The 12,315-nt window shown below is 38.7% G+C and overlaps 1 protein-coding gene across 1 annotated transcript; it reads right to left on the bottom strand.

Moving 5' to 3' along the window:
- Window positions 1-3,884: 3,884 nt before the first annotated feature.
- On the bottom strand, window positions 3,885-12,020 carry wbp1 (WW domain binding protein 1). The gene is made up of 4 exons (XM_046839908.1): window positions 11,827-12,020; window positions 9,900-10,002; window positions 8,853-9,020; window positions 3,885-8,276 (listed from the first exon to the last, which is right to left on the bottom strand). Exons 1-4 carry the CDS (start codon window positions 11,914-11,916, stop codon window positions 7,807-7,809), a joined length of 831 nt encoding a protein of 276 aa, XP_046695864.1. The 5' UTR covers window positions 11,917-12,020; the 3' UTR covers window positions 3,885-7,806.
- Between the last annotated feature and the right edge of the window lie 295 nt (window positions 12,021-12,315).

Genomic DNA, 12,315 nt, shown 5'->3' with positions numbered 1-12,315 from the left:
ATTTAGTCCCCATTTGCTGTTATAAGAACCTCCACTTTTCCACAGATGTTCCACTAGATTTCGGAGCGTGCGTGAAGATTTCATTCCGTTATAAAGGAGTTTGTTAAGTCAGGTACTGATGTAGGTGTGGTGAGGAGGACTGGGGTGCAGTCAGTGTTCCAATTCATTCCAAAAGTGTTCATAGGGTTGATTTCAGAGCTCTTAAGCAGCAGATCTTCCACTCCAACTCACCTCATGGAGCTTACTTTGTGCACAGCCTCTCTTAATTTAAGTAAAAGGAAAATGTAATGCTACCACATCCAAAGACGTTCTCTACAATTGTGTGCTTCCAGCTTTGTGGTAACAGTTTGAGGAAAAAGCACAAGGCTGGAAAAGACCGGTGTCTCAGTACCTTTGGCCATATAGTGAATTTGACTGCACACATGATTGTTAATTGATTTATGGAAGGAGTCTCCAGTGTCAGAATATATAGGCAGAGGTAAAGCTGAAACTTTGTTTTCCAACACTGAAAAAAACTAACATGACATTGGAGTTGTGCTGTTTGTTTTTCCATGTGAGACGCTGCACTGAACTGAGAGCGCTATATTATATTTTAATTATATTTATTAATAAATATATATTCATATTTATTCAGTTTAGCACATTATCATGATTCCGTACTATTTTCTATTTTTGTAATAAAGTTCAGTACTATTTTAGAGTGTATGTTTGTTTTTAACCAGTGTCCATTTTAAAAATTTGATTGATTAATAAGTTAGACAAGTACTATCCAAGCTCGACCTTTAGATATTAACAAGCCTAATTATTTGTTAGATTTACCCACCAGCCATATGCATGAGCAAGTGAATGTTTTGATTTCAATATCAATGAATAAGGAAAAAAAAAAAAAACCATAATAGTGAAAATGCTCTTTTAAAGGTTATATATGTCTAATGTTTGTCTGTACGATGCATAACGAAATAACTAATCTGGCATTAGGAGGAACAATAAATAAAATTTAAAGTCATAATAAAGTCTCCACATTACTGGTAGTTACTTCAACCCATCTGATTTTCTTTTACAGACTGACCCAGACTCCTATTTAGTAAAGGAAAAATGATGTGGCCCTCACAGGTAAAAGGTTTGGGGACCCCTGATTTAATGTAATGTCTGAGGAGATCAGCCTTTTTTTATTACAAGATTTGTCCACCAGGGGTGCTATAACCAAGTTAAATACCGCTTTGTTTCCCTCCTCATGGCCTTTGATTAATATTTCCCAAAATATCATTGTCAACTCCAAATATATCATGGATGTGGGAAGCAGATCCATTTTGTGCCTTTCTTTCCACCCCGTGTTCAACATAAGAGTTCGGTCTCTACTTGACGACGTGCCAGAGCTAAAAGGTCACGTGTCACCGAGGCGCCGGTTTGTGAATATGACTCAAGATCAGTTCATTGTTTGTGCCAAATCTTGTCAAGTTCCTGGGAGGAAATTCAGCAGAAGTACAATGACACACACACACACACACAAAATTGCAACAGCATGTTTTCTGGGAAGTTCTTGTTTGAGAACGATTGCACAGAAATAATTGCTGTTGCTATTACAATTGCTTATATCGTGGTGTTATGGAACGACTCGGGCCTCGCATTTTCGTCCAATAAAGACAAATACACAGACGTGTGCAATATGTCAATTTTATTACAAAAATAAAATACAAAGAGTACACAGCCGACCTTCTTTTTAACCCCGAGCGTTAGAAATTTCCACACACTTCTGTGATTTGCAGAATTTTTCCCACCGTTTCACCATCCTGAAGAATTTTTTGGCTTGATCTAAGTGACAGCAACAAAAAAAAAAACAAACAAAAAAAACAGTTCTGTGCTCTTCGGATGACTGCTTCTGCTAACAAATAAGTAACAAACAAAATCAAAATGTGCACTTTTTTTTTTTAACTGAACTTAATATTATGGATAATGAAGCTAAAATAGTCAGTTGATGTATGACAGAAATTTTGTCCCATTTGTGACAAGAATGTAACACAAACAAAAAAGAGCAGACCCTTCAACAGGCTTACATAAGGACACGGCTCAATTACGCCACGTCTACTGCAAAAGGCGACGGTTCGGATTTCAGCCGCTCAAACCCGGATAAACAAAATTCAAAACCGGTTCTGAGGACAGCACGTGTTAAGGAGATCTCGTGTAACGTGCCAGTAACAGATCTAATCGCGAACTAAAGGCCGATGCGAAGTATACGCACAGGCGTTACAAAAAAAACAACAAAAACACGGGTCGGAAAGAGAAGGGGTGCACGAGCCAGGCTGAGACGTTTTACTCTGCGTTTTTTCTTCCTTTCCTTCCTTCCCTACTTTTTGAAGTGACAGGGAAAAAAAAATTACACTTTATGTACAAAAATCGTTCATGTACAAAAGTAGTAGCAAATTATTTTCCCGTCTCGGAGTAGACGTCTACTGAGATACAGTGCAATGCGGACTGAATAGTATTGCTTGTATTGACGACCGCTGCAGAGCTTTAACCTTTTTTCTTTGCGTGCATAGCCTATAGTTAGATACAGTACAGAGGTGTGAAAACACACAAACAAAAATGAATTAAATAAACTAGTAAGAGAGAGCGAGAGAGAGAGAGAGAGAGAGAGAGAGAGAGAGAGAGAGAGAGAGAGAGAGAGAGAACATAGAGAACGAGAGATAGAGAAAGGGGGTGGGAATTTTTCCTTAGGAAAGCTTTATTGTGAAGAACAAGGCACGGCGAGTGTAAACATCCCTGTCGGATGCGTTATGGAAACTGAAACGGAGTCGAATCAGGGCTAAATTCTTGGAAGGAAGAAAGAGAAAGAGAGAGAAAAACAGAGGCAAAAACAGAAACCAAACTTCCCTGAAATGCTGCAAGGTGGCTTTCCCTCTACACTAGAACAGGTTGTATTCAGTACACATTAGAATTCATCATCAGGGCCATCATGCTTTCTGTTCCTGAACGTTCCAGAATGCGAGGTGCCATTACTTATTATAATTATACAAAACAAAAAAAAAAAAGAAGAATCATCTCCGCTCTAAATCCTTTGGTCAAAACCGTTGCAGCTCGGTCGCCACGGTTTTTGTCGCCACGTTCGTGCTGTTTGGTAAAAAAGGGGACCAGGGAGACCAACGCAGTCATGCAAATCTCCCCGTTAACACACCACACATCTCCACATAGACTCACACGTATTCTCACAGGTACACAAGACATAGAGATCATTGCACATCTCTAAGTACTTATATATACACACACACACACACACACACATACAGAATTGCAGAAAACATGGCGGCCAGTAAAATAAAAAAAAAATAAAAAAACCCGACCATTTCACCTCTAACCGACCACAACGGCAAACAGCCTAAATTATTTACTAGTCTTTTTTTTTGTTTGTTTGTTTAAAAACAACAAAAGTCAGCGCCATACAGTTTGGGCAAAAAATCTGCCACCGATTATATAAAGAAGCTTAAATGCTTCGTTCCCTAACGTAAAACAAAAAAAGAATATCGGAATCTCTTTCAGATCGTACGGCTACTCGGCAGACATGCAACTTCGCATCTACACAACCGCATGCATCAGTTTCTCAGACCACTAAGATCTTTCCAGGATGGAAGCCTGATTCCACTGAGAAGGAAAGTTATTACATTTTATTTATTTATTTATATATATATATTTATTTATTTTTTTTTTTTTTTCCCCAGCAGAAGTAAATCATAATGTTCACTCATTTCTTTTCTTATATCACTTAATATCTTACTTATATAGATTTTTTTTATTTATTTATTTATCAAAGGTTTGATTTATTTATATATATATATATATATATATATATATATATATATATATATATATATATATATATAAAAATTCACTTCTCAAATTTTGACATTTACGGTTTTTGGCACACACCCTTATCCGAAGCAACTTGCATTCATCTAATTCATACAACTGAGCAGCTTTGGGGTTAAGGGCCTTGCTCAGGGGTCCAGGAGTGGCAGCTTGGTGCGGTTGGGATTTGAACTCACGGCCTTCTGATCCAAAGCCCAATGCTTTGCCTTATCTCAAACATGCACCTTCTAGAAATTCAGATTTATATGTCCAGTGCTTTTAGGAAAAAAAAACTTCTCAAAGTTATGTTTTGTCAAAACTAAAAACACTGACATATATATGTTTCTGACATATGAAAATTCTGATTTTATCCAAATTCTGACATCTTAAAATGCTGAAGAAAAAAAAAAAAATCAGACTGCGAATCAACCTGACAAATGATTATTACATGAACAAAAAATTCATTTCTGGTCATTTCAGGTCAACTGCTTTGTCAGAAAACTGCTGTCTATTCACAGGAAAAACACGTGATGTAACTAACTGAAGAGAGCATGTTTTCTGAATAGTATGTAGAAAACATCTATATTTTACCAGGAAGATCAATGAATGAGAAAACATTTGAACAGCTATATAGACTAAATATCGATCCATTGACCTTTTTACCTACAAAGCAGGTTAATTATTTTATCCTTTTAAACAAAATTATAAAGTAGGGATTTAAAAGGCCACTGTGTTACAGAGAAGTATTACATATGACGTAAAAAACTTGAAATTAAGCCCCAATTTTTGAAATAACTCCTCTGAGCTTATATATCAAATTCATTGAGATAATAATGCTACACTTTTACATTCTGCTGCTGCCAATAATAAGTTATTTTCTTCTTGGCAGAAATCGCATGCGTATTCCTGGAAAAATGGAAAATATCTACACTACCTAAAGTACAAACAACAACTTCCTGCTTGACATCATCAGTACTGTAACCAAAATCTTCTGAACCTTAGAGGATCTGATAATAAAGGTGAATTTTCCAAGAATTATTCTAGAGCGAAGTCTCGCGCTAAGAAGAAAAAGTAAATATAAAAGTTTTACATAAAAAAAAAAAAAAAAGAAAAACAGATTAAATTCTAGGTATGAATGAAGCTCTATAACAACATTTGTACATTGTACATTACCACCATGTGATAGCACCATGGGTTTATCTACAAGCTCAAAACATTTCCATTTAGCATTACAGCTTGGTGGTGCACGAGTTTTTCACGTTAGAAAAACGATGAGATTCGACGAAAAACACGGCGTCCGAACTAATCGCTTTATCCAACGCGCGTTTCGCGTATTCCACAGGATCGACGATGTTGGAGTGTCTATTAAAAGCGTGCGCACCCCCTCCTGAGAAATTCCAATGTGAACGCAAAATATCAAGTGGTTCACACTAATTTGACGGGCCCCATTAATCCAAGAACTAATTCAGTGGTAAATTAGAAATTCATATCGTGTTAGAGCTCCGAAGTCTATATAACAGCCGACTCGCCTCAGTGGCTGAGCTGCATTACTGGGATATTTGGCGTATGCTGCGATAACGTGGAGCTCTTCAGTTTTCAGCTCACAGTAGGCATTTTGCCGTATATGTTTTGTGGGCGTGTCAAATTGCTCATTTACAACTGCCGTTGATTGGTTGTAGTTTGGTTTGGATGACAAAAAAAAACAAACAAAAAAAAAAAGATTCATGGGGCCCAGTGCATACAGAAAAAAAGTCAGCTGAAAGAGCGCAGTCGGACCCGGTGCAGTCGTGCGGCACAATTCGAAACAAGAAGAACACGTCGGTTCATCTGTGCATAAAACTCTGTCTGAAGCCGCTTAAAAAAAGGGTGAAACTAGCAGCATTGACTTCGCTTTTCTGCTGACAACCTCTCGTGTACCTACAGAGTACACATCTGTAACGTATCTTTGACTGCCATGGAAGTTTTTCGAGCCGACAAGGAAATCAGAGCGTTTTTTTTTTTTGCAGTCGATGAAACGGCTAATTCTTTTTCCAGATGTGCCCCAAGCAGAAAAAAAAAATCCTGACAAAATTCCGGTGTGATCCTACATCATAAGTAGCTCATCCAAGCCCTGCCTTTTTTTTTTTTTTTTTCTATCGGCTCTCAAGACCGAGGCTTGTGAATTCAGTAGGTCGAAGGTTGACAAGGTTAGCGAATTTGGAAGTGACCACTACCAGAGGTGCACGCATCCCGGCGTTAATCGCACAGATCGGATAGAAAAGGGTTGAAAAATATGCTGACTTTACAAAAGTGGTATAAAATGCGAGTTTCCCTTCTCAAGAGGCGCTTACAAAAATCCAGACTCGGGTTAAAAAGTTCACGCTGACGTATTCAAAGTTATCGTTCCAAAACACCTCGCTTCGTATGAGAAAAAACAAACACAAACAAAAAAACGAATCTTTGCGATCAGAAGCTTTTAAACCCTCATTTGTATGTATTATGCAATGAATTAGATTTATTTTGGTGTGAATTGTTTGTTTGTTTATTTTTTAATTAATGCTGACTTTACTGGAATATGGTTCAAAGGTGAAGCTGGCAGTGTCACTCCTGAACAAATAGGAGCGTAAGTGGAAGTTTTCTCCGTCTGATACGCTGGCTTTAGTCACGATTTTTGTAAACGAATTGTAATTTGACTTCTCTAAGGCTGCTTTTATCGTTTATCACGAGACACTATTTTACTAAAGCAGAGTTGCAAAAGCAAAAAAAAAAATTTTGAGGGGGAAAAAAACCCTATTATTATTATTTTTTATGAACTGACCAAACAGACTTAAAAATGGAGGACAAAATGCTGGTGAAATGTATTTAAAAAAAAAAATAATAATAAAAAAAAAAAAAAGGAAAAAATTGGTATGTTTGGGATTTTCGTGTTTTTGCTATGCAACTGCATACAGTAGCATCAATTCTTTTCGCTGTCTGCTGCTGACGTTACAGAGTAGCTAAAGAACCAGTGTGAAAGCAGCCTAACTTCAGAGACCTAGCTATTGCGCTCTCAAATCCACAAAAGGCAAAATCTTCAGTGGAACTCTAGCACCTGCCAGCACCTCTGAGAACAGCAATATCAGGCGCTTTAAATCGTTTACTTTCGCTCTTGTTTAAAAAAAGGGAGGTTGTATATTATTACATTGCTGATTCGCTGGTGTGGGGTTAGTATCAAATCAGTATTGTGTTGTATCGTCCTAAACCTGAATTAGAACGCTAATAAAGACAAACCTCAAAATGCGTACAGCTTGACAGCGTGCCATCTCGCAGGTCGTGCATGACCGTAAGCAAGCTGGGTAATGTACGCAAAAAAAAAAAAAAGCACAGGGTGTGAGGGTGTCTTTCTGTGGCTTTCCTGAAGAAGGTGCAATCTTACAGTTGTGTGTGGCTGTGTCGCCCTGTTCCTGAGGGATGAGGCTCAGCTGATGTCAGACCCACAGCTGCACTCTCTTTAGCAGAGCCTTGTGGAAAACAAAACAAAGCAGGCAGTCAGACTTGTCCTGGTCCGTTGTTTTGAGCTCTGTCTTTCAGTCTAAGTGCAAGGAAAGGCAGTGACCGGCAGGCCATGACGCCATAGCTGATCTGAAATGTCACATTGAGGACATTGGGGAAGAAGGGGTCCATTCCAGGCCACAAAGACGAGTGAGATATTTGGTTAAATGAAATGTGAAGCAGCTTCAAAGCACGGATCTTTCCTTCTTCTGGCTAAAACAAGAGCGCCACTAAATACAAAAATCCCCTCTAGGAACAAACTAATTATGTTGTTAATGGTAACAAGAGCAAAGTATTATTCAGTTGTTATTTGAATGGCAGAACATGCCAACACCCTGCCTTGTGCACTTCAAGGCCGCCTTATGGCTCCAAAAAAAAAAGAAAAAAAGAAAAAGTATGCTATCATGAACAAGCCGTAAGCCTTTCAACTACAGGCAACGGTACAAGTCATGTGGCTCAGACTACATGATCTCCATTGGATGTTGGTGAGTGTGAGATCTCCTTGGGTCTGAGAGCCTGTCTCTCTGAGCAGCAGCTCCCATCGGGCACATTACACATCCTGCCCTCGTCCTCCTCCATCCCAGAGCATTCGTCTGTATCCAGCTGGCACACGCACATCTCGATGCCCGAGTCACCAGTCACGTGTCTCCGTCTGGTGTTCAGCTCCTCCTCTGGGGGGACGTCCGGCTCTTCGTGCTCTGAGCATTCTGATCGGGCTGCGGCTTCTGTGAGATTTGGCTCTTGAGCCTCGCAAGCGCCGTTCTCCGCCTGTGCCGGCTCAAATACCACGGCTGACTCTGAACCTCTGAGAGGTGGTTGGGTGCAGGTTGAGCTTTCTGGGGGATTCTCAGAGTAAGGTGGAGGAGGGGTGGGAGGGTGGCCTACAACTTCTTCATAGTCAGGGAGCTTGCAGTCTGTCCAGAAGCCTGAAATAGAAAGAAGGTCAGATACCTGAGCAGCGAGTCAAAGGGTCTAAAACAAGGAGCAAAATACAGAAGGACAGAACAGAAAAACTACAAATATTCATTGGAATGATTTAAATGAACATTTTCAACTGATACATAACACTAAACCTTTAAAAAACTATTAACTACAATTAAACTATTGGGTCCGTCTTACTGGGTGAACTAAAAACAAGATACAGCAGACCACATAACGGAATCCTTCATACACAAGATGAAGTCATCAATGCCGAGGGTGCTAATTCTTGGGAACAACAGAACGTGACCGTACTCTCCGAGCTCCACTACTTAAATAGTTTAAACTCGCTAAAAAAAAACAACATCTGTGGATTCACCCATATGCACAACTGGAACTGACACGGTCTTGTGATTCCCATACAAACGTCATACTGATTTATTCAGTCGTTTCCCAGTCGAGGCTGCAAAGTTATTATATATTATACATTATAATCAGACATGAAATGTTAACACTATTTTTTCCTCCTGTCCAAAATACTGTTCTCAGATTAAATCGCTGGTGAGGGAGTCGGTCACACTTACGCAGGTTAAGAGGTGGTGGAGAGATGAAGGAGCTGGAGGCCCCCTGATAGGCCATGAGGCTGATCTCTCTCTGCCTCTGTTCCTGTTGCAGGCGCATCTTAACACGCCGGTGTCTGTATGCACAGCAGCAGCTCAGCATGATGATAAGAGTCCAGACCAGCCAGAACCCTGAATGCATACACGCACATTGTTTTTTTTTTTATATATCAAAATAAAGTTATACACTAGCACTCATTAATTGTTCCAACCAGATTTTTTTTTCCCCCAGAGGCAGATTGCTCTTCTTAGGTCCATTCGCACCACATGTGCTTGCTTATAATATGCTTTAGAATGACACGCCTACAAGTGCATTAGATGTGATTAAACATTTGCTGGGTGGGTGTACCAGTCAGCCAAAACTTCAAAACAAACAAACAAACAAAAATACCATTTCCCTCCATTTTACAAATTTTTTTTTTATTCTACTGGGCAGTTGAAGGTTAAGGGCCCAGCAGTGGCAGTCTGGAGGTGCTGAGATGTGTGCTGCCGATTAAAAGTGCAAAGTTTTCACCACTAAGCTACAATATATAAACAAATATTTGTGGACACCTAACCATAAGATTCATACGTGCTATTCCACATTTACTCTCCATTTCCAGTTATAATATCTTCCACTCTTCTGGGAAGATGTTAGACTAGATTTTTGGTGTGCACTTCTGGAGATTTTTGCTCATTCAGCCACAGTGTTAGCCAACTCATGTTACTGATATACTGTAGGGTGAGGCCTGGGGTGCGATCAGGGTTTCAATTCATCACAAAGTTGTTCAATAGGGTTGATGTCAGACGTTCCACTCCAACCCGTGTAAATCGTATCTTCATGCAGTTTGCTCTGTGCACAGGTTTGGCTCTTCTGGTTTAAGTAAACAAAATGTGTGCCTCCAACTTTGCGGTAACAGTTTAGCTACAGCTATAAAAGCTAGGTGTCCAAATACTTTTGTTCGTCTGCTGTCCCACTTACACCAGAAAGCCAAGATGAGAAAACAAAACAGGGCAGAGTATGACACTCACACCACAGTTCGTAGTAGTACGTGCAGCACTCTGTCTCGCCGCAACAGTAGCCCATCTCACATCTGTACTTCTCATTGTTCACGCCGAAACAGAACTCCTTGCCCTGTCGAGGAGTAACAACATAATTAATAACACAGGAAGGACAACATTTACATTGCATGCATATATTGCATTGCAATTCTAAAAAATAATGGCATTTAAGAAGAACTAAGTGCACACGAATGAGTCCGTAATCAGATTTCTGATTGTCAATGCAAATACTTTTTTATAACAAAAAGTAAGGAATAATTTCTTTCTAAATGTAGTTGATTACAAACATTTAAACCAATTTGGCAACATCAAACTGGTACGTGGTTTCAGTACTGTAATATACAGTCTATATTCATCCTGTACACTTCTTACTTGTCTGGATAGAAGCAGAATCTGTTTTAATATTCAAACTGAAACCTGGTTTACTTATTTATTTTGGTGGCAGCCCGTTATGTAAAAATATCATTATTGTGACATTTTGTTCTTTCCCTTAAAATAATGCCTGGCTTGTTCGCTTCCTTATACCGAATAAGAATTGAACAGTTAATAATCAGCAAATGAAGTTTACTGATTAAACTGTGGGGTGTTCGGCGGTAAAATAAGCAAAATAATATGGAAAATATTAACTAAATAATGAACCTAAATAGAGGGTAAGACACTATTAAATCTATTGAAATAATAAAACATTATTCTAATTTAATGCCAGTAAATAGAAATAACCCTATAGCGCATACAGAATCCATGATATCGGATCGACAAGCACTAGAAATACCGATTACTGGACTCAAATATCTGATTTCCCAAAATAAAAGTGTTACATTTAATATAAAGCTGTTTACAAAGAACATTTATATAACGATAACCACCTGGTTTGCTCGATTTCTTTTTGTGGGAATTGTAGCAATAATTGTGAGATATAAAAAAAGATGGCAATAATATAACACTTATTGTATAGAGGCATGAGGTAAAAATAAACGGACAAAAATAAACTGCATTTGTTTGTAATACACAACAGGAGCAGTGGGAGATGTTTATTCTCTATTTGCTTTCCAGGCACAAATACACAATACGTTATTATGCATTATTTGAGTTGAGATTCATTAATTTATTAAACGTAGTAATGAAAAGTTTTTCTGTAATATAAAGTAAAGTGGTTTCAGAAATTCAAGAGTGCAATATGAGGTTTTAAATAAGTGAAAATCCAGGCAGAAAAGTGAATAACAAAAGGATTGGATGTTAAAATACATTCTTCTGTATCTGTAAAATAAAAGAAATGAAAAGAAAAGTCAGAGGAAAAAGGGACAAAAAACTAAAGAGAAAAGTCGGATAGTTTCTGAAACTTGGCCAACTCGCTCATTTACAGTCAAAGAAACGGTACTCGCCTTTATTATAGCCGGCATGCTAGCTAACAAATAATACGATTTTTCAAAAGATTAAAATCACATTATTTCTATTTCAGTTCAGGTCATTGATTTTTGCAAACTCGTAATCTAACTTTCAACCTGAACTGAGTGTCAACTTTTACAAACGTCTATTCACAATTCATAAAAACCGAACTATTGTTCACCTTGATGCCGTTACCGTTAGCCGGCTAGTTCCGTGTCAGGCTAACACCGCTAGCTTTTATTAGTGAGCAGAAAGGAGAGGAAAAAAAAGAACCTTCTATTCAATAACTATCAAATATTATTTGTCAGAAAAAAAAACCCCAGAAGGAAAGCAGACAGTTCAAAATCATGTCGTCATTTTCCTCTTTTATTTATCCTTTTGAATAACGTGCCCCAGATTATTTTACGTCGAAAAACAAAAACAGTACACAATAGAGGGCCTGCGTCCAGCTGTGAGCCCCGGAGCTCGAGTTACACATGCAGCCGCATCCAAAGCGCTCAGCTCGGCTTACCTGCGCCAAACAGGTCCCTGTGCAAAGCAACCCCACGACAGAACCGAGCGTTTTCTGCCTCATCTTCGCTAAGAAAGCGCCGGAAACCATATAGAATGGATTTTCTAAAACGATTAATCGCTAGAATAACCGCCACAAAGGACAAGCGACATATTTTTGTTTCTAGTCCAGTCGCACTGAGGCAAGCCCCTGGAAAAGCAATACCGAAAGCAGTGCACTGAAACCCGGCTGTAGGGGGCGACTTTCCCTTATGTTTCCACTGAGGGGAAACTTTCACTTCACTCCTGACCAGACTCTTCAATTTACTAATGATTATTTATCATTATTTCATTGAAATACTCCTCAAATTATAGAAAAATGTCTTCATTTTCCTAATCTACCAGCTGGATTAAATGAAGGTGAATCCAGAACCTATAATGGGAATCCTAGGGAACGACAGGAGCATAAACTGGGAAAATGATCATAATAAGATACCAATGCATCTGATAG

The sequence above is a fragment of the Silurus meridionalis genome, chromosome 25 (assembly GCF_014805685.1).
Source record: "Silurus meridionalis isolate SWU-2019-XX chromosome 25, ASM1480568v1, whole genome shotgun sequence".
Lineage (NCBI taxonomy): Eukaryota > Metazoa > Chordata > Actinopteri > Siluriformes > Siluridae > Silurus > Silurus meridionalis.
This window is presented reverse-complemented; position numbering and strand designations above follow the sequence as displayed.

What these genes read in the sequence shown, in the direction of transcription:
- wbp1 (XM_046839908.1), bottom strand. Translation starts at nt 11,916, where the DNA reads ATGGTTTCCGGCGCTTTCTTAGCGAAGATGAGGCAGAAAACGCTCGGT. An exon ending in CAGGGACCTGTTTGGCGCAG is followed by an intron (nt 10,003 to 11,826) that starts GTAAGCCGAGCT and finishes ACTCCTCGACAG; the next exon opens with GGCAAGGAGTTCTGTTTCGG. An exon ending in TCCACCACCTCTTAACCTGC is followed by an intron (nt 8,277 to 8,852) that starts GTAAGTGTGACC and finishes TTTCTATTTCAG; the next exon opens with GCTTCTGGACAGACTGCAAG.